We start from the raw sequence: 25,121 nt of genomic DNA, 5'->3' as shown, positions 1-25,121 counted from the left end.
CATGTACCTGTTAACCATCTGTATGTCTTCTTTGACAAATGTGTATTCAGATCCTTTTCCCATTTTTAAATTGCATTGTTTGGGTCTTTTTCCTGTTGAGTTGTATGAGTTCTTTATACATTTTAGATATTGACCTATTGTCAGATATATTGCTTGCCATTATTTTCTCCCATTCACTAGATTGCCTTTTCATTCTAATGATGGTTTTCTTTGCTGTGGAGACTTACCAGTTTTGACCACATTAATCGATGGAAGAAATTGGCTTATAATGAAGTATATTTAACATACTGTTTAGTGAGAGTTTACTAAGCAGATGAAATGTGAGAGTGGAATGAGAATATTTAGCTTACTTAAAAGAAGTAACTATTAGCATGCTTGAGTACTAGATAAGTGGAGATGGGAAGATGCGGAACTAAACAATGTGGAAGCTTCAATAATGGATGCATAAGGAATGGGTGGAGGCCAGATAAATTACTGGAAATGCCCATCAGGCTTTAATTAGTTCCTGGCAGTAAGCTGTGACAGCCCCCAAAACATCGGCGTTATGATTATGTTGCAGCTGCTCCTCCCACTAGTACTGCCGCCACCACCACTACCACCAGAGCTCTCTGGCTTACCTTAATTGAGACCACAGTGCCTGGACCTCCTTTTGAGGACGCTGATGTTTGTGGGGAAGGGATGGGGTCGGGGGGAGAGTATGGGCTGTTTTGCCTGGTGATAGTTTAGAATAAAAAAGCTTTTTCTACCCATGTACAAAGGAATGAATGTTTTATGTGGAGTGAATTCTGAGGAAGTACAATTTGTTCACATGATAAAACATACTTTAGTTTCTTAAGAAAGAATTGCATATTTCTGTCTTTTAAATTGAAATCTGGCCATACTTTAACCTGACTCTAACAGCTTTTATTTTTTTGTCCTGGGGCATATTTTAGAGCATAACCCTATATTCTTAGTCTGAATTTCACTGCTGGGCTATCAGCATTCGTCTTCTGTCACTGCTTCTTTCTTTTATGTTCCCTCCACTTGCCGTGTTTTTTTTTGTTGTTGTTGTTTGTTTCTTTGTTTGTTTTACTTCTTTCCACTATTTGTTTAAGAATTATGTTGGCTACATCTGGCTAGAAAATATGTAGGTATTCTGTCAGTCCTTACACTTGTTTCAGTTATTTCATAGTATAAGGAATTATAGATTAAATTAGAGTTGGTGATGTAATAGTGTACTTTTATAATAGAGCTTTATAAGTTTTTCTTGTAAGCTATTTTTTTTTATTCTCTCCAGTAACTGTAAGATAGGCAATTAAACGATTGTAACTCTCATTTGTGATGAGACTTGAATTTGGTTCTTGGAGTAAAACACCAAGTCTTACTTTTTTTAATTTTTAATTTTTTTAAATGTTTATTTTAGAGAGAGAGGGAGACAGAATCCCAAGCAGGCTCTGGAGTGTGATGTGGAACTTGAACCCATGAACTGTGAGATCATGACCTGATCTGAAATCACGTGTCGGACACTTAACTGACTGAGCCACCCAGGTGCCCCACCAAGGCTCATTTTAAATCTTGGGTCTAGGTAATGATTATTTCCCGAGCCCAGATGCCTTCATATTTAAGAATGTAAAGCTGTATTCCAGAGCAGAGAGGTTGCTGAAGTCTGATCAGTGGTTCTCACGGTTTGAGTCTCAGGATCTCTTGATATTCTTAAGAGTTATTGAACATACTAGAAGGATTTTATTTACATAGGTATATTGATTATTATTTACCACATTAAAAATTAAAATTGAAAAATTAAAAAAATGTTTATTAAACTCACTCAAGTTACTATAAATAAGGTTGCTTTTAATAAAAAGCTTAATAAAAAGCTACATAGGGGCGCCTGGGTGGCTCAGTCGGTTGAGCGTCTGACTTCGGCTCAGGTCGTCTCACGGTTCGTGGGTTCAAGCCCCATGTTGGGCTCTGTGCTGACACCTCAGAGCTTGGAGCCTGCTTCGGATTCTGTGTCTCCGTCTCTCTCTGCCCCTCCCCTGTTCATGCTGTGTCTGTCTCTGTCTCTCAACAATAAATAAATGTTAAAAAAAAAAAAAAAAGGCTACATAAAACATTTTTTACTTTGAGGAATGGTATTATTTTACATATTTACAAATATCATTAATGCTTGTTTGACTTAATAAAAGTCAAGTTGGATTCTCATATCTGCTTCTGCATTCAGTCTGTTGCTATAGGTTCTTTTGTTTGAAGTGCATGAAGCCAATTCAACCTCAAAGAGATATTTAGTTGGAAAATGGAAAAGTAATTTAATAGCTTTTTCCAGATAATTATGAACTGTCTTTCATATTAAAACTGGACAAATAGTTTGTTAAGAATTGAACTGTTGATTGGAAGTGATTCTCAAAAACACTGAAGAGTTTACATAATTTGTAGTAATGCACAGGATTTTTTTATTAGGCTCAGTAAGTATCTGGGGAACGAACAGGAATAGGATGGTGTCCTTAGACTCATTAGAAAATAGGGGGAGTGTTCTCATGTGTTTCTGAGGTTTACAGTTGTTATTTCAAATGTATATGATAAGGGGATGTGGTGAACCAAATGATTTCTGTGTTACCTGCTAGGAAGTTACCAACTTAACATGTTTGTGGCTGGGAAGAAAGAGAAGCAGCAGTTGGCAGGTAGGACAATAAAGCTATCCTTTTTGGAGGAAAGGGTTCTAAGGAAGGAAAAGGAATGTGATAGTAACTGTAGTACCTCTTAATAGTGTAGTGAGAATACATGGTCTCCGTTTTACACACACATCCACACACATGCACACAGGCCTCAAGTTTTGAGAAAGATAAATTATTCTCTGTTAAAAGGGATGCCAATACTTAAAGACGATTACAAAGAATTAAAAGGGGGCATTTGACTGACTTGTAATCTAATAGAATTTAGTTTGGAAATTTCCTTTCATATATGGGTGTTGGGAGCTCCATTAATACAGCAGTGGTATTCTTTTTGTCAGTCTGTAGGTATACTGTTAGAGCCATGCAGTGACCACGGTGACAGTGAAGATGGCTGTCTTGAGGGGTAAGCATTTCCTCTCATTACTAATTAATTGGTCATTTTGAGAATTGGAGCCCTTTACACATTTGGGGGTGAATTTTTTACATGAATCTATTAACATTTTTGATAATCTAAAAAACCAACTTTTTATTTTAATGGTATGCATGAAGAATATTCATAAATATTCAGTGGGGCTACAGGTTCAGACAGACATTAGTTATAACTTGGAAAATATTCAGAGGGAAGAACAGAGCTTTCTTGGAGACACTTAAAAACTTTCAATTGGTTTGTAGAACAATTGGAAATTTATGGATATTCTGAATACACTTTTCAGTAAGTTGATTCATAGGCATAGAACTGTGGATAACTAACTGAAAGATTATAGTATATTTGCTTTAACACATTTGTACAGGATGGTTTTTTCCCCTTCAGCTCCTCCTTGGTGTGTCCCAGGGTAGTGCACTCTTATGCAGTTTGTGCTTGTTTCCTCATTGGCCAGCAAAAATGGGAGGGAGATACCTGAAGCAATGAGTAGTTCAGCCATATGTGGTCTCCATAGATACTTGATAGATAGAGTCCTTTTGAGCAGAAGTTTTCTAGAATATTTTGAGTCACTGAGTAGGTTTTGGTCTTGTCCCTTTTTCTGATTTCCTGAGACATTGCCAAGAAATGTATTATAACTTTCTTAGGAAAGATGATTTAGGAAAGATGATTTGGTATTTAGAAAACACATCAGTAATGAACACAGACTAGAATGTAAATACTGAGGATTCTGAAACAACATTACTGATTTGGTGATAGCGTGTTGGCAAGGGTAAACTTGTGTTAATGCCATTGTCTTTCTTAATTGCGAATAGGAAACCTGTACTCTGAGGGTAAGTAAATTCTTTGGAGCCATGTCTCTGGAGTGTCTCCATACTCTGAAGGTCCACAGATTTCCTGCTTACAGCAGTCCCTTGTGCTTCCTTTCAGGAGGCAGGAATGATCCTCTTCCAGCCCAGGGAGTATTGGAGCTATGGGCTGAAGATATAAGATTAACAGCATTAACAGGCATCCCCAGAATGATGACATCTGGATTTGGTAGAACAATAAGGATCCATTTAGTGAGGACTCAATCTTTTTGGAAAAGATCTTTCCTCTTCAACTTGTGTATAGGTTAGCAAACTTGTTCTTAGATCCAAAGAATTCCTTGGTTAGATGGATTACATTTTGCATGTTTAACACTCATGTTTCTCAAATTAAGGTGATCGGGTCTTTTGTAGTCTCAAGGTAGAAGACTTGAGTTCCGCCATTTGCTCCCACTCTAATCAAAGGAAGCTTGCCTTTGAGCTTGCCAGGGAATTTAGGTCATTTCTCATACTCAGGAAGAATAAGGTAATTATATATATGAGGGATGACTTGGAATAGCTAGATCAAGACCTGTCTTCTAGGTACACACTGTTGTGGCAGGATAGAAGCAGCATCTGTGTGTATCATTGTAAATTATAACCATATCTTTGGGGAAAACTTTTAACCCATTATGAGATTAGATGCTCTGTTGACTGGTCAGATAGTTAGAGATCATTTGTGACAGCTTGCTCTAATACTTGTTCTAAATAGGGGTTCATTTTTATAGGGGAATAAGAGGTGAATTGAAATTTTAAATTTCCTTTTTACATGTTACCATTATGTTTTGAGGAAGGAGAGGTCTAGAAGTAGTTGTCTTGTTTTGATTGTGATAGAACACAATCAGATTTAAAATACAGGACCATAAAAAAAAAAATAGGACTATAGCTATACCTTTAAAAAAATCTTCAAAAGGAAAAACAAAAAGTCTCAGAGTTGGGGATAATAAAGCTATTCAATTAAAACTAATATTTACTTTACAAAATCTTTTCCATTTGACATTCAACCCTTTTGTTTTCTATTTATTGTGGATTTAAATTTCCTTTTTAGATGTTTTTCTTTTGAGGGGTGGTTGTGTGGGAGGATGGCAGATGTTAATTTTTCTAAACCTGAAGTAATTCTGTGGATCTTTTCAGTAGTGTGTGATTTTCAGATATAGGGCTCCAAAGAATGGGCGTATGTCCAGTTGTCATTTTCTCTCACATTGTAAATGCTAAGTATATGGGGAAGAGAGGAATCTAGGTAAAAAAAAAAAATGCAATGGTAGTAATCTATTTATTCTTAAAAGGCTAATAACTGTACTTGTATTTTTAGGAAAGAATATGTGTCATTTGACAGTGATACATTGTCACACCTGATTCTGGTAAGTTATTTTTTCTTATGGTTCTTAAAATTTTGACTAAGTTTAATCTACCAGTTATTATATCTGGCCTTTAACTCTTGGATTGAAAGGTTTATAGGAGACTTAAATCTAGATTCTCTTTACCATATATTTTACAGTTAAGTAGCGACTTTTAGTCGTAAGAAACTTGTTTATGAAAACACTTCCTAAATTTGGGATTCAAACTTTGTCTTCCACTAGTACATATTATCAAACTGCAGGTGTATATTTGCAAATAGTTCGGAGGGTGAAAGTGGGACAGCTGAGTATATGGGCACAGTAGACTGAAGGAGACCATCCAAGGATGTATGCTGCTTGTTTTTAAGCTGAGTGAGAAAAGCTTTGTGGTTGTGAAATGTATTTTTTATTTTAAAATACAGGATTCTAGTAGCAAGATATGTGATTTGAATGCCAACACTGAATCAGAAGTGCCAGGAGGTCAAAGTGTTGGTGTTCAAGGGGAAGCAGCATGTGGAACCCAAATTCCACATTTAGATCTGAAGAATGTTTCTGATGGTGATAAATGGGAAGGTAATTTTAGCCACACATTATTTTCCTGATATTTTTGTTTGTAACTGAAATTATTTAAAGCAATAATGAGATTACTGTTCTTTTTTGGACAACCTGTTTCACTTCGACTTTCTGTTTTCTCTTTCGTGTAAGAGGAGCGAGTGAGTGTTGTTACTCGACTGCACTAATGAGATTGTAGGGTGACTATCTCATAGGAACTAGAAATTCTTATCTGATCCATGAGCTTTGAAGATGAAGTTAGAACTGATTAAAAAAATAAAATCCCCCAGTATAGGCTTTCGTTAACTGTTAAACCAGGTTCTGCCTCCCGGTCTTTGGAAATCTTGTATGTTAGGGCTTGGGGATCTCACCATTTTGTAAACAGAAGCCTTATAGGTAGCTGCCTTTTCTCTGTGATCATCAGGAATACTTTTTTGCAAAATGATCTTCAAAGGCGTTCCTAAGCAAATACTGTCCCATAACCCTGCATCTGTATATTAGGTTATGAAAGTATGAGAACAGAGTCCTATCAGTTTTTACAGAGGAGGAAAGTTTAAATTTAAAAAGCAAGCCACATGTGTTTATTTATTTGTTAGAACTCAGCAAATGTACACTTAAGACATTGATTTCACTGGATATGTTTTTTTTTTTAATCAAAAGATGCAAAACCTAAATAAATATTGAACTCCAGTGAATGATTTGCATGCTAAAGTGTTTATGGGGAAGTATTTCATTCCCTGCAGTTTACTTTGAAATTCATGAAAAAAATAAGATAGTTAATGGGATGGATAAATGTTTATAAAGCAAGTATAGTAAAATGTTAATGGTAGAATCTAGGTGATTGGTGTATGGATGTTCACTGTAACATTTTTTCAACTTTGCTGTCTGTTTATAAACTTTCAAATAAAATGTTGAGGGTGGGGGAATGGAAGCCAGCAACAAATTTGGATCTAGGGGTATGGGATCATATAACTTTCTAAGTAAAAGAGACATTGAGACAACTGAGGAATCTTCAAGTTACTTATTTGTTTGCTTGGATGAAGATCCCTTGGTTATCTCACCTTTGGCAAGTTAGCTGATGACATACAGTGGCAATAACAAGAATTGCAGTGCTAATACCACAGGTTCCGTTTGCCACCTCAAGTCTGTTCATTTGATCACAATTGGAGTTTATTTTTAAGATATAGCTATTTTTTTAAAAGCCCCAACCAAGTCATTGTCTGTGCCAATCTTTACTGCTGTCTCTCCACCCCCCTCCTTTTTTTTTTTTTTGTTTTTTGTTTTACTTATTTTTTTGTTCTAGATGTTTGGCATGCCCAGTAGCATATTATGTGTCTTAACTTAGACTAAATCAGGAAGTTGTCTTTCATTTGCTTTGTTCCGGGTTATTAGGATGTTTGGAATTTATGAAGATGCTCCCCAGAATTCTGGAATATGTTAGCATCTAAAGGCAGTAAAGATTACACGTCCCTTTTCATTTATATATCCTGGCATAGTCACTGAAAAGAAGTGGTGTTAACAGAGGATCCCTGGAGCCATAATAGGAAAGGAGTCCCTGAAAGATGAGGCTGGGATTCTGACAGAGGCTTGATGCTTCTCCCTTTTGGAGAATGCAGATAAATAGCTCTTTATAATCTTTGGCCTGGGGGTCCTGATCTTGTTTTATAAGCATAGAAGAGCAGTCGTTTTCCAGTGTGTGAGGAGACAGAATTTTCTGTGTTCAGCGTCAGCTTTCTGGAGGCTTACCTAAAGACAACTTAATGCTGGGCTCGCAGTTTCCCTGTCAGAATCGACTCCTTACAACTTGTGGTAGGGAAAGAAAGTAACTATAGACCTCTAATTTTCAGTGCCTCAGCTGCCCTCTTATAAACCTGGCTCAACCACTGTTAAAAATCCACATAGGCCTCCTGCTGGCTTTCATAGGAATAGGGTGACTTTCAGAGAGCCAGTGGTAGTAGCCCTTTGAGTGAACCCAGCCATGAACCCTGCATGTGCTTGAAAAAGTGGCTGTTAGCAGACCTTGTTTTTGCTTCCAACTTTGCCACCAATACAAAGATTAATTTTGTATATCTAGGAATTAGGGTATTCTAAGGAAAGACTTCCTTAAGAGACCAAATTACTTTAGACTCTAGATACCTTAGAATCAGAGACCTACCTTGTTTGATACGACTCTTCATAGAGAAGTGGGGTCACTCCAAATAGAAGCCCACCTCACTCTTCCTTAGTGTGTGGGTTTTGTTTTTTGTATTGTTTGAAGGATTGTCAACAGAATGCAGTTGGCAAGCAGGTAGCACATGTCTACTGCCAGTATGAATTTGTAGCAGTTTAGAAGTTTTTGGCTTTCAATGAAAGTGGACAATATCTTTCCTTCAGATTCTCTCCTGCTAACTCTTGAATGAAAGACAAATAAGATCTTTTTAAAGAGCAAACTAAGGGAGGTATTTTTCTGTCAAATCCATTATACTGAAAAGCTTCAAACAGTACTTGGTTAAGAGTTTCCATTTCTTCAGTTTTATGTTTGAGTTTTAATAAAACAGCACTACTTTGATTTTTTTGCCTTGCTTGCTGAAATGGAAATGTATGTTTGTGTTTGTTTTTAAAGTTTGGTTAGTAGTAATTTCTTTGAATAAAGTTTTTGAGCAGAATGCCTAACTGGTTTTAGGGAAATGTTTTTGGTATCTTTGGCTTTGTGTTAGTTATGTGTATGGTTTGTTCTGACTGTGCTGTGTGTTCACTTTAGTATTTTTTGCCATTTTTTCCATTTTATTAGCGTCATGCCCTATCACTTTTCCCCTCATTGATTTCAAAACAATGCATCTGCAGAGAGATGGGGAGGGTAAGTATGGTTCACCATAGTTTAGTTTTTTGCCTTTTTATGGTTCACTTTGTTTGCCTTTTTATGAGCCCTTCTCCTGCTGTCCCCATATATTAGGAAAACTGTTCTGGGTTAAAAATGATACCCAGAAAAAATTGTTTTTATTATTTCTCTCTTTTCTTAAAACAGGAGATTTCTCATAAAATGTTTATTACCAGTTACTTGCTGGGGAGCAGGTACAAGGGTTGCTTTGAAAATCACTTTATTGCTGGGTTTGTTGTGGGATTGCACGCTTTGTACCCAATTTTTAGTTATCAGATTGATCTGGGCTTTAAAAACAAACTATATTATGTTCTTATTACCCTGGAAAAAAATGTAATGCTTTAAATTGCTAACGTATAAAGTTAAATTAAATTACTAAAGTAATTTTATTCACTTGTGTGAAGAAAAAGAAAAGAACAGCATTGATTTTTGACACTGTCAAGCCATCTTTGCATCCAAAAATACTTAAAAACTCATTTTTGCTATTGTTAATGGCCATACATCAGAATTTTAAATTGTAGTTATAAATAAAATTAATGTGTAGATGGAAAAGTTTTTCTCCCTTCTGGACTTCAGTGACACTTATATTTTTGTATTTGGAGTATATTTGTGGATTGTATGTTTATCTGTATGTGTTCTGTATGTAATCAAACCTTATGTGTGCACAGACATCAAATATATCAGTGTGGTTTCATTTGATGGCAGATGGGATAATTCCGCTAAGATAAATGTGCTTAAGGATTAATGCTGATAAATTTTGTCAGTAATACTGTTGGGTTTTAATTATTAGGATACATATTAAACATAGGAATCCTGTAATAGAAAATAACCACAATTTAATGCCAGTGGCCAGGTGCTGTCAGGTTAGTTAGCTCCTCATTTGGAAATGTTAAGAATTCTTTTGGGGTCAGAGAGCTCCGTTTGGTGAGTGTTGTAAATAGTATGGGGAATGGCTTCTACTTTTAACATAGCCACTTGACAGTGAGGCATAGTTTATTCACCTGGCAGCTATTATTGAGGGCTATCGAGTGTTTACTGTTTCTAAAACAGCACTTGAAAAATAATAACTAATATAACTTTAAAGAGCTTGACAGTGTTTTTTCTTGCTTTGTGACTGGGTTCAGAAATTTAAGGTGTAATTCCTTCTATGAAAATAGAACTCTTGAGCTAAACAAGAAAAATGAAGCTTAGAAAATTATACACTATAATAGGCTTTATGAAGATCCTGTATCCCTTGTTTTTTAAAAAAAGTATACAATAAATATTATACGAACCACTGCATAATATGATTTAAAGACAACATAGTTGATAATTGTGTGACTTTTTTCCATGTGGAGCCAAGAGACCCATGGTACTATTCTTTGTGTTTGTTTTACAGAGCCATTTCCTGCTTTTAAGTCTTGGCAGGAAGACTCTGACTCTGGAGAAGCTCAGCTCTCTCCACAAGCTGGAAGAATGAATCATCACCCCCTGGAAGAGGACTGTCCCCCAGTATTATCGCACCGTAGTTTAGATTTTGGGCAAAGCCAGCGTTTCCTTCATGACCCAGAAACACTGGATTCCTCATCTAAGGCACTTTCTTTTACTAGGTGCATTATTTTTATGTACTTATGAGAGGTCATTCCTATTATGTCACCAGGTCCTTTGAGAGATTTGATCCTCTAGACTTTGCTGTTCACAGCCTTTCCCCCTGTATCATGAAAAACACTTTTGTAATTTTTGGGAAGGGCCCCTTCCCCTAAATTCTGAGTTCATTGAGGGTTCGCTCTCTAATAGACATTTCCTCACAGTGTACATACTCATTTATTCACTTATGACTGAAATAAAAAACTCTGGAAGGGAAGCAGCAAGTGGAGTTCACCAGTCCCTAATGTTTTTATCGTCAAAACTAAATTGATTCTGAATGTCAAAACCTTTCCTTTGCAGTTTGAACACAAAAAGAACTCTGAGCTGCTAGGCACCTTTGCTTCTTTTCGGCCTTTGTCCAAACGACTTTTGAGTGATTACAAATTGTTTTCAACACTGCTTGCATAACCTGATGTTGTGGTCTGTAACACTACTGTGAAAGGTGTTTTTTTTACTACCTGTTCTTTAATGTTACTTTAAAGATTTGCTTCTTGGAAATGGCATTATGTTATATCAGAGTAATAAGAGATACAGTGTTGGTAACAATTTTCAACTGGGTAGCTTCTTTATTTTTGTTTTAATATTCTTTTTTTATTTTTTAAATTTAGTCATTTTGACACAGAGTGAGTGAGCGTGAGCGGGGGTGGGGCAGAGAGAGAGAGAGGAGGAAAGAGAATCCCTGTTAGTGTAGAGCCCAATGTGTGGCTCCCATCTCATGAACCATGAGATCGTGACCTGAACCGAAATCAAGAGTCAGATGCTTAACTGACTGAGCCATCCAGGCTCCCCTCTTTATTTTTTATTGAAATAAAATTGACATACAGTATTAATATTCTCTTAGTTTCAGGGGTACCTAGCTGGCTCAGTCAGTAGAGCATGCTTGATCTCAGGGTTGTAGGTTTGAGCCCCACATTGGGTATAGAAATTACTTAAAAATAAAATGAAAAAAAAATCTCTTAGTTTCAGGTGTACATCTCATAGTAATTTGATATTTTTGTACATTGATATGAACCCCATGAGAACTCTAGCTACCGTCTATAATAACTTGAACTAACAGTATCTGCTTCTTGTTTTAATCCAGGATTCGAAGATCATCCTTCAGTTCAAAAGATGAAAAAAGAGAAGATAGAACACCATATCAGTTGGTCAAGAAACTTCAGAAAAAAATTAGACAATTTGAGGAACAGTTTGAAAGGGAAAGAAATAACAAGGTAAATTTGTAGCATTGTTCAGGGTTTGGTAGAACTATTGGAACTGGGAGGAAGTTCTTTGGCGAGCATTAGTCCATCTCTTTCCTTAGATAGCGAAGTTGAGATGTACAGAGAAATACTGATCATTTAGAACTGAGATTATATAGATCCTTAGCCGCCTCATTTCCAGGCCAGTATTCTTAGATTTCCATTGGCGAAAAAGATTGTATAATTTTTTTAATGGAAAATTACTTTATTAAAAACATTTTTTTAAAGTTTTTTAAATTTATTTTGAGAGAGAGAGCACAAGCCGGGGAGGGGCAGAGAGGAGAGACAGAATCCCAAGCAGACTCTGCACCATCAGCGCAGAGGCTGACGCAAGGCTCGAACTCACAAACTGTGAGACCATGACCTGAGCCGAGAACAAGAGTTGTACGCTTAACCAACTTTGCCACCTAGGCGCCCCAAGCTTGTATAATTTTTAAAGGAAACACTTTACATTAACAAACCACATTAATGCTATTTCTGTTTCCTCAAAACCCACAAGTAGCAAGGGGAGCAGGGGGAAAGTTCAGGAGTGAGAGGGATAGGGGAGAGATATTTAATTAGAGCGTGTGAAGTGAAAAGAATCCTATACTTGGAGTCAGAAGACATTTTCAAATGTGGCTTTTGTCAGTTGCTACACCCTGCTGTGAGAGAGCTTTACTTGATATCCCATTCTGTCTACATTAAATAAGGTAAGATGAAGCAAGGACTGGGCGAAATCTCTGCTGTAGGAACTGTAAAATATTATTTGGGCATAAATGAACAATTATTGCTTACCACAGAGGGGTCAGTGTTCCTTAATTTTTCAGCCCTCCTACAGTGATATTGCGGCCAATCCAAAGGTATTAAAATGGATGACAGAGCTTACTAAACTGCGGAAGCAAATTAAAGGTAGAAAACACATCATTTTTACAATATATTTGCATTTAAGTAGTATGTTTTATTCTCACTATTTTAGTATTCTCATTACATGAAAATTACATGAACTAATAATTCTATGACATGAATTAATGAGTTATATTCTATGAGAATTATGGTTATAATTTTTGATAATTTAAAATCTGAGACACTGGCAAAAATAAAAGCTTCATTTTGTTCTTCTCTTAGTCATGGTCAAAGTTGTAGTTCTATATTCTTCCAGATGTCTTTCTTGTGTTTCTGTTAGTAATAGTGTTTTGAAAGGGGCCATAAAGTATATGTTCATAGGTGATGTTATGAAATTTATCTGAAATACATTTCAAATATTAAGCAGTTTTGGATTTGGTAGGTATTTCATTAAGAATTGTTGGTGGGTATTTAATCAAAGACTATCATAATGAACTGTTTCTACTACAGAGACTAAAAATTGTCTTTAATTTAAAACTAAGTCTTTGTTAGTGGGTTGGTTTGGCCCAGTACAGTAGTTGCTAAGTTATATTTACTTTGTGGGTGCTTAGTCAGCATGCTTTTTGGTAATTGTTAATCCTTAAAAAATTATCTGTACCAAGTATGGGTTTATAATCTGGAGCATTACATTTTGGTATATTCATTTGAATTTATTCAACAGAATTTTTATTATCTTTAAGTACCAAATCTTATAGACATCTGAGCCTATAGTAGTGGATAAGACAGTGTCCCTGTGGTCATTGAGTTTACACCCCTGTGGTTAAAATAAGTTCTCTTACCTCTTTAGAATTTTCCCGTACAATTCTATTAAGTATTTCCTTGTTTAATGCTAGTTTCCAACCACCAGTGAAAATCATTACCTTGAGTGTGTTACTGATAAGTGTATTAAATTGACTAGCATTAGTCTCTTAACTAATTTTCCAATTTTCTTCAACTTATGTTGTCTTACAGTTCATTCTCTGCATAGCAGCCAGAATTATCTTTAAAAACTGTTACTTATCTTCAGAGGCCTCATTGTGGCTTCCCTCTTCAATTAGAATAAACCCTTTACCATGGCTTTCAAGACCTTGCCTATTGTGCCCTTAGGCCATTTTATCATATTCTACTCTCATTTTCTGTTCCTTAAACATGCCATGCTTCAGGGCCTGTGCATTGGCTGTTGCCTCAGTTGGGGAGGAATGCTCTTCCCTCAGATCTTCTATGCTAGGTTAGCTGCTGCTTCTTCCATGTTCAATTAGGATATCACCATCTCAGAAAGTCCTTTTTTGTCAGTCCATTCAATGTAGTCGCTCTTCCCCCAAACCACGTTCCTTTTGGCACTGTGATGTCATCCCCTGTTCTCTTCTCTTTTTTTTTTTTTAATTTATTTTTTTAAATGTACATCTAAGTTAGTTAGCATATAGTGCAACAATGATTTCAGGAGTAGATTCCTTAATGCCCCTTACCCATTTAGCCCATCCCCCATCCCACAACCCCTCCAGTAACCCTCTGTTTGTTCTCCATATTTAAGAGTCTCTTATGCTTTGTCCCCCTCCCTGTTTTTGTATTATTTTTCCTTCCCTTCCCTTCCCTTATGTTCATCTGTTTTGTATTTTAAAGTCCTCATGAGTGAAGTCGTATATTTGTCTTTCTCTGACTAATTTCACTTAGCATAATACCCTTCAGTTCCATCCACGTAGTTGCAAGTGGCAGTCCCCTGTTCTCTTTATAGCACTTAGCACTCTTTGAAATTATTTTATGAATCTGATTACTTGTTTTTTGTTTTTACTTCCTTGAATATATGCTCCATGAAAACAGGGACCATGTCTCTTTGTTTATTACTGTATCACCAGTGCTTATTAGAGAATCTTTCTTTATGGTGGGTTTTCTATGAATAATGGCTGAAAGAATGAATGGTATAGCTTGCTATCTGTAGAATTTAAATATTTCATTTAACCTTGAAATATCTGAGCCTGTGTGCTGTTAATGTCTACTCTCCTGTTGTATATCATGCTTATTCTTTTGCATCTTTAACAAAGTCAATATTACTAACCTGTGGTCTTGGTTCTGAAATGTAGATGCAAAACACAAAAGCTCTGATGGAGAATTTGTACCTCAGACACGCCCACGTAGTAACACTCTTCCAAAAAGCTTTGGCTCTTCTCTAGACCATGAAGATGAAGAGAATGAAGATGAATCCAGGGTTATTCAGAAGGAGAAGAAGCCATCTAAGGAAGCAACACTTGAACTTATTCTGAAAAGACTGAAAGAAAAACGTGTTGAGAGGTGTCTTCCAGAAGATATCAAAGTAATCTTGACCTATGCTTTTTGCCCAGACTAGCCTTTAGAGTCCCTGAAACAAAATAATTACCCCAGTGGCATAGAATTGTGTAGGTGGTCTTACTGGTTTGAGGATGCTCCCCAAGTTTGCAGATAAACATGTTTTTATCTCCACACCCGAAGTGTCCAGTCATTCTGGGACTGAGTCACAGTAGTAAAACTAAGGGGCACTTGGCTGGCTTGGTTGGTAAAGCATGCGACTCTGTCAGGGGCTTGGGAGTGAGTTTGAGCCCTACATTGGGTGAAGAGACTACTCGGGAATAAGAGCTTAAAAAAAAAAAAAAAGTAAAACTAAAGAAACGAGAATGCTGATCTGTTTATTTATATTGGAGACACTTGGCAAGATGAGTATATAAAGAGTGTAAACATAACTGAGCTTGAGTCTTAGCCTTGTGTCTTAATAGTTACTTGTATTGAGTTCTTAGCTTTTGCAGGCCCTGACTCATTGTGTTATTTCCATTTTGCCCCTGTGTCCTTTCAACAGTCCTATGACTCACATGGATATGATTATGTCCTTTAAAGTGCTAACACAATATGGTTGTGAGGATTAAATAAAAGAGTTTTTTAGAAGAACTGTAACTCAATAAAGCCCATTCCTAGGACAGTCCTGGTCAGAGCATTTGGCAACCCAAATTATTTATCAGATGAGATTTGCTGAGAGAATACAGAGTTGGTCTCAGGTGAACTTTTGTGTAGGCAGTGATGAGCCCTGATCCTGATGCTCATCCCTAGCTTGACAACAGAGTACACCTTTCTCAAAATCGAAATATTGGAAGTGTTTGTCTCCCTTGAACAGGGCTAGATTAGAATTTTTAATCACTTCCCTCCCTCCACTTTTCTTATTTTTCAGTTTTGTGTTAGATCAGCCAACCTCCTGTCCCCTCTCTCCACCCAGTTTTCTAGAGATGATTTTTTTTTTTAATATATGAAATTTATGGTCAAATTGGTTTCCATACAACACCCAGTGCTCATCCCAAAAGATGCCCTCTTCAGTACCCATCACCTACCCTCCCCTCCCTCCAACCCCCTATCAACCCTCGGTTTGTTCTCAGTTTTTAAGAGTCTCTAGAGATGATTTTGATTGGATCATCGTAATTTGAATTCATTGTCTTAGGTTTAAGGTGCTGGCTTGAGGTTGAAATCACAGTGTTTTATAGGCTATCCCTAGCTGTCCTCTACTGGATGTATATAATCTAATGTATTAGTTATAGGAAGATATTATCCAGTGAATTTTTTTTTTTTTTTTTAATTTTACCTCTCTTCCACTCTGGTGAGAAACATAGATTGTCTCACCCTGGGAGTAAGTAGAGAGTCTATTTGGTCTGGTGTTCAAAAGGCTGTTCAGTGGAACATAGGTTTTTTGAGATGTTAAAAGGTGGTCCTGTGGAACAAAGTGGGAAGGTTCTGTGGGCAAATAAATTTGGGATGTCTTTCCTCTGTTACAGTTTAGAGTACTGAAAGATAGGAGATGAGTATTGCATGTAAAGAAAGCATCATATAGGAAGGGAAACTGAGCTTATATAGTAGAAGTCTAGGTCATAAATTGGCAGTGTTTCACTTTTTCAAGATTTATCTACTATACTGCTGCCAGATTTTCTTAATAGTTTAGTAGAAATGCTAGATTATTAGATCTGTGCTATTGTGTGTGTGTGTTTTATGTGTGTATATGAAATTATAGTTACAATGCTAATAGAAGACTGCAAAATTAAACAATAGGCATTTGTGTGTGCCTGTTGTGTGGTAGGTAGGCACTATTATAAATGCCTTTGTAACATATTAACTCATTTAGTCCTCAGTAAAGCCCTATGAGGTAGGGTCTAGTATCCCTATTTTATAGATTAGAATATTGGACAAACAGAATTTAACTTACCCAAGGTCACTAAGCCAGTATTCATAATTTATTTAGGTAAAATATAAATAAGCCACCAAAGAGGGTTGGTACCTCCTTATTAGAAGACCACATTCGAAAAATGTCTGCAAATCTGTAAGGAAAGGCTGCATTCTTTTTTTAAAAATATTTTTTTTAAGTAATCTTTATATCCATCATGGGGCTCAAACTCACAACCCCACGATCAAGAGTTGCATACTAACAGACTGAACCAGCCAGGTGCCCCAGGAAAGACTGTATTATTCTAGGCTGGAGTGGTGATTGGCTGCCCTTTTACCCTAATTATTTACGTTGTGGGGATGATGAAAATCATGATGATGCCAGTGAGAGTGGTTTGTTTTTTTTTTTTTCTTTTAAATTGTAGAAAATGACAAAAGATCACTTGATAGAAGAGAAAACTTCTCTCCAGAAAAGTCTTCTTTACTATGAAAGTCAACATGGAAGGCCGGTAAGTGTCTCTTGCTAAAAACATTTGATTTTCCATCTTGAAAAAGATCACGAATCTCCTTTGTGGCCCACATCTGCAGAGCTGTTTTATAGAGCACTGTTTCCTGCATTTATGAGATTGCCTATTTATTTAAAATAACTTCTTAAAAATTGGGTGAAAGTCATATTGCTTAATGCTTTGGACTTCAAATTTTCTGATGACTAGGTAATTGCCATTTTCCTTTCTTTAGGTGACCAGGGAAGAAAGACACATTGTGAAACCTCTCTATGAGAGATACAGACTTGTAAAACAGATGCTGACAAGAGCTAGCATCACTCCTGTCCTTGTGAGTAAAACACACAAAGCTTTATCTAGTTCGTTTTACCAAGGCCTACCCTTTAAAAAATACTTTTATGGTGGTATATTGGAGAAATACACAGCTAAAGTAGCAAGAATTGTATATGTAAGGTGAGGTTACTGTTTTCAGAAGATAGGAAATTAACAATCAGTGTGTACCTCCCATCTCCCAGGCACTTGTAAAAGCACTCTATGTATATCATAAAAGAAGATGTTATTAAATCTTGACAAGTCAGAACAGGTAGCAGATAATAGCCTCCTTTTCACACATGATGAAACTGGGGCTAAGGAGTGATACACCCAGGGTCAGCTACATTGTGGAATTAAAAAAAACGATTCCTTCCTTCCTTCCTTCCTTCCTTCCTTCCTTCCTTCCTTCCTTCCTTCCTTCCTTCCTTCCTTCTCCTTCCTTCCTCTTCCTCTCTCTCTCTTCTTTCCCTCCCTCCCTCTCTTTTCTCTTCCCTTCTCTTTCTCTCTCTCTCCCTCCCTCTCTCTCCCCCTCTCTTCTCGCTCCCTTCCCCTTCCCATTACAAGTGGGGAGGGGCAAAGGGAGAGGAAGAAAGATTCTTAAGCAGGTCCATGCCCAGCACACAGCCTGATGCAACATGGGGCTCACATGGGACTTGATCTCACAACCATGACCTGAGGTGAAATCAAGAGTTGAATGCTTAACCAAATGAGCCAGCAGGTGTCCCCCACAAAAAACAAATTTCAGACCCTGGCCTAGTTTCTTTCAATTTAAATGTGCGTGCGTGCGCGCGCGCGTGTGTTTTAATATGAAATTTATTGTCAAATTGGTTTTCTTACAATACCCCTTACTCATCCCAACAGGTGCCCTCCTTAATACCCATCACACACTTTCCCTTCCCTCCCATCCCCCATCAACCCTCAGTTTATTCTCAGTTTGTAAGAGTCTCTTATGGTTTGCTTCCCTCCCTCTCTTTTTTTCCCCTTCCCCTCCCCCATGGTCTTCTGTTAAGTTTCTCAGGATCCACATAAAAGTGAAAACATATGGTATCTGTTTTTCTCTGTATGACTTATTTCACTTAGCATAACACTCTCCAGTTCCATCCACGTTGCTACAAAAGGCCACATTTCATTCTTTCTCATTGCCAAGTAGTATTCCATTGTATGTATAAACCACAACTTCTTTATTCATTCATCAGTTGATGGACATTTTGGCTCTTTCCATAATTTCACTATCGTTGAAAGTGCTGCTATCAACATTGGGGTACAAGTGCCCCTCTGCATCAGCACTCTTGTATCCCTTGGGTAAATTCCTAGCAGTGCTATTGCTGGGTCATAGGGTAGATGTATTTGTAATTTTTTGAGGAACCTCCACACTGTTTTCCAGAGTGGCCGCACCAGTTTGCATTCCCACCAACAGTGCAAGAGGGTTCCCGTTTCTCCACATCCTCTCCAGCATCTATAGTCTCCTGATTTGCTCATTTTAGCCACTCTGACTGGCGTGAGGTGATATCTCAATGTGGTTTTGATTTGTATTTCCCTGATGAGGAGTGATGTTGAGCATCTTTTCATGTCCCTGTTGGCTAGATGGATGTCTTCTTTAGAGAAGTGTCTGTTCATATTTTCTGCCCATTTCTTCACTGGATTATTTGTTTTTCGGGTGTGGAGTTTGGTGAGCTCTTCATAGATTTTGGATACTAGCCCTTTATCCGATATGTCATTTGCAAATATCCTTTCCTATTCCATCGGTTGCCTTTTAGTTTGTTGATTGTTTCCTTTGCTGTGCAGAAGCTTTTTATCTTCATGAGGTCCCAGTAGTTCATTTTTGCTTTTAATTCCCTTGCCTTTGGAGATGTGTCAAGTAAGAAATTGCTGTGGCTGAGGTCAGAGAGGTTTTTTCCTGCTTCTCCTCTAGGGTTTTGATGGTTTCCTGTCTCACATTCAGGTCTTTCATCCACTTTGAGTTTATTTTTGTGAATGGTGTAAGAAAGTGGTCTAGTTTCATTCTTCTGCATGTTGCTGTCCAGTTCTCCCAGCACCATGTGTTAAAGAGACTGTCTTTTTTCCATTGGATATTCTTTCCTGCTTTGTCAAAGATGAGTTGGCCATACTTTTGTGGGTTCAGTTCTGGAGTCTCTGTTCTATTCCATTGGTGTATGTGTCTGTTTTTGTGCCAATACCATGCTGTCTTGATGGCTTACAGCTTTGTAGTAGAGGGTAAAGTCTGGGATTGTGATGCCTCCTGCTTTGGTCTTCTTCAATATTACTTTGGCTATTCTGGGTCTTTTGTGGTTCCATACAAATTTTAGGATTGCTTGTTCTAGCTTCGAGAAGAATGCTAATGCAGTTTTAATTGGTATTGCTTTGAATGTGTAGATTGCTTTGAGTAGTATTGACATCTTAACAATATTTACTTTTCCAATCCATGAGCATGGATTGTTTTTTCCATTTCTTGGTATCTTCTTCAATTTCCTTCATAAGCTTTTTCAGCATACAGATCTTTTACATCTTTGGTTAGGTTTATTCCTAGGTATTGTAGGATTCTTGGTACAGTTGTGAATGGGATCAGTTTCTTTATTTGTCTTTCTGTTGCTTCATTATTAGTATATAAGAATGCAACTGATTTCTGTACATTAGTTTTGTATCCTGCGACTTTGCTGATAAATTCATGTGTTTGAAACACATTAGTTTTGCAGTGTGGAGTTTCCTCAGAAAATTAAAAATAGACCTACCCTGTGACCCAGCAGTAGCACTGCTAGACATTTACCCAAGGGATACAGGAGTTCTGATGCATAGGGGCACTTGTACCCCAATGTTTATAGCAGCACTCTCAACAATAGCCAAATTGTGGAAAGAGCCTAAATGTCCATCAGCTGATGAATGGATAAAGAAATTGTGGTTTATATACATAATGGAGTACTACATGGCAATGAGAAAGAATGAAATATGGCCCTTTGTAGCAACATGGATGGAACTGGAGAGTGTGATGCTAAGTGAAATAAGCCATACAGAGAAAGGCAGATCCCATATGTTTTCACTCTTATGTAGATCCTGAGAAACTTAACAGAAACCCATGGGGGAGGGGAAGGAAAAAAAAAAAAGAGGTTAGAGTGGGAGAGAGCCAAAGCATAAGAGACTGTTAAACACTGAGAACAAACTGAGGGTTGATGGGGGGTGGGAGGGAGGGGAGGGTGGGTGATGGGTATTGAGGAGGGCACCTTTTGGGATGAACACTGGGTGTTGTATGGAAACCAGTTTGACAATAAATTTCATATATTGAAAAAATTAAAAAAAAATATTTGAAGAAATAAAAAAAAGAAACATTAGTTTTGTGATAGCTGTCATGATGATGTTCACTTAATTAATTGTACAATCTAATAAACTGATTTTTTTCAAGTTCATCTTTTTTAGTGAAGAAGTATTAAAATAATACGCATTCACATTGGTGTACATTTTTAGAGAAAAACAAATGATACGTACAAATTAATTGCTATCCCCAAATTAACCCATAGATACTATGACTCTAGATTTCTCTCAGGCTCAAATAGAAAGCTGCATGTAGCCCATTCTGAATCATCTTGTAGGAATTAATTCAGTGGAACTCATGGTTTGCTTAGGCATGTAGGGTCATTTTTAGATTGATAGTCACTTGCATGGGGGTTTCTTTCAGGCTTTGACTACTCATTATTAGAAGGCTCACATTGGCTTTCTGAGCATTTTTTATTTAATTCCCATATAAATGGATTCTTTTTAATTGGCTGCTTTTTTTTAGTTGCTCATCCCAACACTATTTCATTTAGATAAAATCAGTTTTCTTTGAATAAGGAATCCTGTGTAGTTTATATTTGCACACATTTGATACACATCTTAATTCTTTGATTACAAGGCATTCTGTGTGTCAGTGACATTTTCATAATTCAAATTCAAAGTCTTCAAATTTCTTTAGGAAAACCATTTGAGAAATCCACAAGTTTTTTTAAAATAAAACTGAAGCTTTAGGAAGCATTACTAGATCTTATGGGACTCCTAAATATGACGATCACATAGAGAAATTTGAAGTGTAAAAGTTAAGCCAAACATGAAAAGATGCTCAACATCGCTCCTCATCAGGGAAATACAAATCAAAACCACACTGAGATATCACCTCACGCCAGTCAGAGTGGCTAAAATGAACAAATCAGGAGACTATAGATGCTGGAGAAACGGGAACCCTCTTGCACTGTTGTTGGGAATGCAAACTGGTGCAGCCACTCTGGAAAACAGTGTGGAGGTTCCTCAAAAAATTAAAAATAGACCTACCCTATGACCCAGCAGTAGCACTGCTAGACATTTACCCAAGGGATACAGGAGTACTGATGCATAGGGGCACTTGTACCCCAATGTTTATAGCAGCACTCTCAACAATAGCCAAATTGTGGAAAGAGCCTAAATGTCCATCAACTGATGAATGGATAAAGAAATTGTGGTTTATATACACAATGGACTACTACATGGCAATGAGAAAGAACGAAATATGGCCCTTCTTAGCAACATGGATGGAACTGGAGAGTGTGATGCTACGTGAAATAAGTCATACAGAGAAAGACAGATACCATATGTTTTCACTCTTACGTGGATCCTGAGAAACTTAACAGAAACCCATGGGGGAGGGGAAGGAAAAAAAAAAAAAAGAGGTTAGAGTGGGAGAGAGCCAAAGCATAAGAGCCTCTTAAAAACTGAGAACAAACTGAGGGTTGATGGGGGGTGGGAGGGAGGGGAGGGTGGGTGATGGGTATTGAAGAGGGCATTTTTTTGGGATGAGCACTGGATGTGGTATGGAAACCAATTTGACAATAAATTTTATTTAAAAAAAAAAACAAAGTTAAGCCAAGACAGTTTGATAGGAAAGAATAATTTTTTTCAGCAAATGTTCTTGAGACCATTGAGTATTCACATGCAAAAAAAAAAAAAAAAAAGCATGAATGTAGACCCTTATCTCACACAAAATTTAACTCAGAATGGTTCATTGACCTAATTGTAAGAGCTAAAACTATAAAAGTCATAGGAAATAGAAGAACAAATCTTTGCAATCTTGAATTAGGCCGGGTTTTCTTGGATATGACAGCAAAAACACTGTCAAAAAAAAAAATTAAAATAAATTGGACCTCATCAAAATTAAAAAGAAAATCGTGCATGAAAGGACATTTTGAATTGAAAAGACAACCAACAGAATGGGATAAAATGTTTGTAAATCATGTATCTGATAAGGGACTGGTACCAGAATATATAAAGAACTCTTAGAGTTTAATAATAAAAAGTTAAATAACCCAATTAAAAAGTGGACAAAGGATTTGAATAAACATTTCCTCAGTGATCTATAAGTGGCCATTAGGCACTTGAAAAGATGTTCAGCATCATTAGTTATTAGGAAATGTAATAAACCACATTCACATACCACTTTATACCCACTAGTATGGCTTTAATGAGAAAAGATAACCGTATTGACAAGGATGTGGAGAAATTGGAATGCTTACACACTGCTGATAGAATGTTAAATGGTGCAGCTACTTTCATAACTAGTTTGGCAGTTCCTCAAAAGGTTAAACATAGAGTTGCCATCTGACCTAGCAATTCTCCTTCTAGGTATATGCCTCAGAGAATTGAAAATATGTCTGTACAAAAACTTGTACACAATTGTTCATACAGCATCATTCCTAATGGCTAAAATATAGGAAAAAACCCACATGTCCAGCAACTGATAGATAAACAAATTGTGCTTTACCCAAATATTGGAATATCAGTTAGCCATAAAAAGGGAAAATGAAAGCTATTGACAGCTATTGTTAAAAAGGCAAATGCTCCAAATAAAATTGCATGTAATACTTTCTTTTTTAAAAAATATTTATTGAATGAGCTCTTTTAGAGTATCCAGACACAAATGAACATTTAGCACTCTTGTGCATACGTAATAAGAAAACATAAACAAAAATAAATTTACTAAGGAATCCTAAAAATTTTATTTCATGTGGTTAAGATTTTGAAAATAAAAGTTTTATATCTGTTCATAGTGAATGAAGCTTCCTTGAATGCTTTAAATATTTGAAGTGTAAACCATTTTTATGTTACAGGGATCTCCATCTACCAAGCGAAGGGGTCAGATGTTACAACCAATCATAGAAGGAGAAACTGCCCATTTTTTTGAAGAAATCAAGGTAATCCTTAAGAGAATTCATTCTCTGATGTCTTTCTTAAGGAAAAAGTTGAGTCATGGCTTGTTTTATCTGTTCAATAACTTTTTAGGAAGAAGAAGAAGATGGTGTTACTCTGTCCTCTGAGCTAACTGATATCTTGAAAACTGCTGTGCAGGCACAGTCTTCATTGGAAAACTCTGAATCTGATGTTGAAGAAAATCAGGAAAAACTGGCTCTGGATCTCCGATTGTCAAGTACTCGAGCAGCTTCTATGTATGTTTGCTGGTTTGTGATTTTAACCTATTTGTATAATAAAATTTACATGCTGGTGTAAATGTTCAGTAAACAAGAACTTGGAGGGAATTAATGTAGTGCTTCAGAGATGGACCCTTTTTAGAGTGTGATTTATAAATCACTTACTGTCTTTTAAAAATGAAAGAAACTAAAATCCTGCATTTGCTTCATAACGGAGTACAGGAATCAGCTAGTTAGGTTTGTTCTCTCTCAGCTTCTTTCCCTGGTATGGTGTGTAACTGGTTTTCAGCCCTGGCTTCACTTTTTTTTTTAATTGAGGTATAACCAACATGCTCTATTAGTTTCAGGTTGGTGTACACCATATTGATTTGACAATTCTATATATTACTCAGTGCTCACCACAGCAAGTGTGGTCACCATACAATGTTATTGTAGTATTATTGACTACATTCCCTGGGCTGTACTTTCCATCTTTGTGACTTACTTATTTTATAATTGGAAGTTTGTGCCTCATTCAGATCCCGTTCACCTATTGTATCTATCTCCTCACCTGTCTACCTCCCTCACAGCCACCCAGTTTGTTCTCTGTATTAATGAGACCGCTATTATTTGTTCATTTTGTTTTTTAGATTCCACATATAAGTAAAATCATAGGGTATTTGTCTTTATCTCTCTGACTTAATTCATTTAGCATTATATACCCATTAGTTTCATCCATGTTGTTGCAAATGGCAAGATCTTCTTTTTTATGGCCCAGTAATATTCCTGTGTGTGTGTGTGTGTGTGTGTGTGTGTGTGTGTGTGTGTGTGTGTTTATGTACACCACATCTTCTTTATCCATTACTCTACTGATGGACACTTGGATTGCTTCTATATCTTGGCTATTGTAAATAATGGTGCAATAAACATAAGGGTGCCTATCTCTTTTCAAATTAGGGTTTTTGTTTTCTTTTGGTAAATAGGAGTGGAATTACTGGATCATATGGTGACTTCTGTTTTTAATTTTTTGAGCAGTCTCCATATTGTTTTCCACAGTAGCGCTGGCTTCACTTTAAGATTACCTAGGGAAAAAGTTTTTTTAAATACTGCTGTAGAGGTGCCTTTAGTTTGCAGCCAGTGTTTGAACCCCTGGTAAGAGTCAAAATGTTCTTTCAATAATGTTTTCTTTCCATTTAAATTTCAGGCCTGAATTACTGGAACAACTTTGGAAAGCTAGAGCTGAAAAGAAGAAGCTACGTAAAACGTTACGGGAATTTGAAGAAGCATTTTATCAACAGAATGGAAGGTTTGTTGAACATCACAAAATTGAGTCTTCCTTCTTCCTTTTTTTTT

At 36.7% G+C, this 25,121-nt stretch overlaps 1 protein-coding gene across 10 annotated transcripts in view; it reads left to right on the top strand.

Annotated features, from left to right (window-relative positions):
* FAM13B (family with sequence similarity 13 member B) overlaps positions 1-25,121 on the top strand; it is an 87,892-nt gene that overhangs the window by 58,944 nt on the left and 3,827 nt on the right. For 2 of the 10 annotated variants that reach the window (XM_027076616.2, XM_027076609.2), the window contains 13 exons: positions 2,987-3,051; positions 5,227-5,275; positions 5,674-5,824; positions 8,574-8,639; positions 10,039-10,249; positions 11,368-11,497; positions 12,331-12,412; positions 14,464-14,693; positions 16,978-17,061; positions 17,291-17,386; positions 23,472-23,555; positions 23,644-23,807; positions 24,973-25,074. In XM_027076616.2, coding sequence (XP_026932417.1) covers positions 2,987-3,051; positions 5,227-5,275; positions 5,674-5,824; positions 8,574-8,639; positions 10,039-10,249; positions 11,368-11,497; positions 12,331-12,412; positions 14,464-14,693; positions 16,978-17,061; positions 17,291-17,386; positions 23,472-23,555; positions 23,644-23,807; positions 24,973-25,074 — 1,514 coding nt within the window. Of the gene's footprint in view, positions 1-2,986; positions 3,052-5,226; positions 5,276-5,673; positions 5,825-8,573; positions 8,640-10,038; positions 10,250-11,367; positions 11,498-12,312; positions 12,413-14,463; positions 14,694-16,977; positions 17,062-17,290; positions 17,387-23,471; positions 23,556-23,643; positions 23,808-24,972; positions 25,075-25,121 lie in introns of all 10 variants that reach the window. The other 8 variants (XM_027076613.2, XM_027076608.2, XM_053221312.1 and 5 more) reach the window with 6 other exon arrangements.

The sequence above is a fragment of the Acinonyx jubatus genome, chromosome A1, assembly GCF_027475565.1.
Source record: "Acinonyx jubatus isolate Ajub_Pintada_27869175 chromosome A1, VMU_Ajub_asm_v1.0, whole genome shotgun sequence".
Lineage (NCBI taxonomy): Eukaryota > Metazoa > Chordata > Mammalia > Carnivora > Felidae > Acinonyx > Acinonyx jubatus.
The sequence above is the reverse complement of the archived record's forward strand: the minus strand, read 5'-3'. Positions and strand labels throughout refer to the sequence as shown.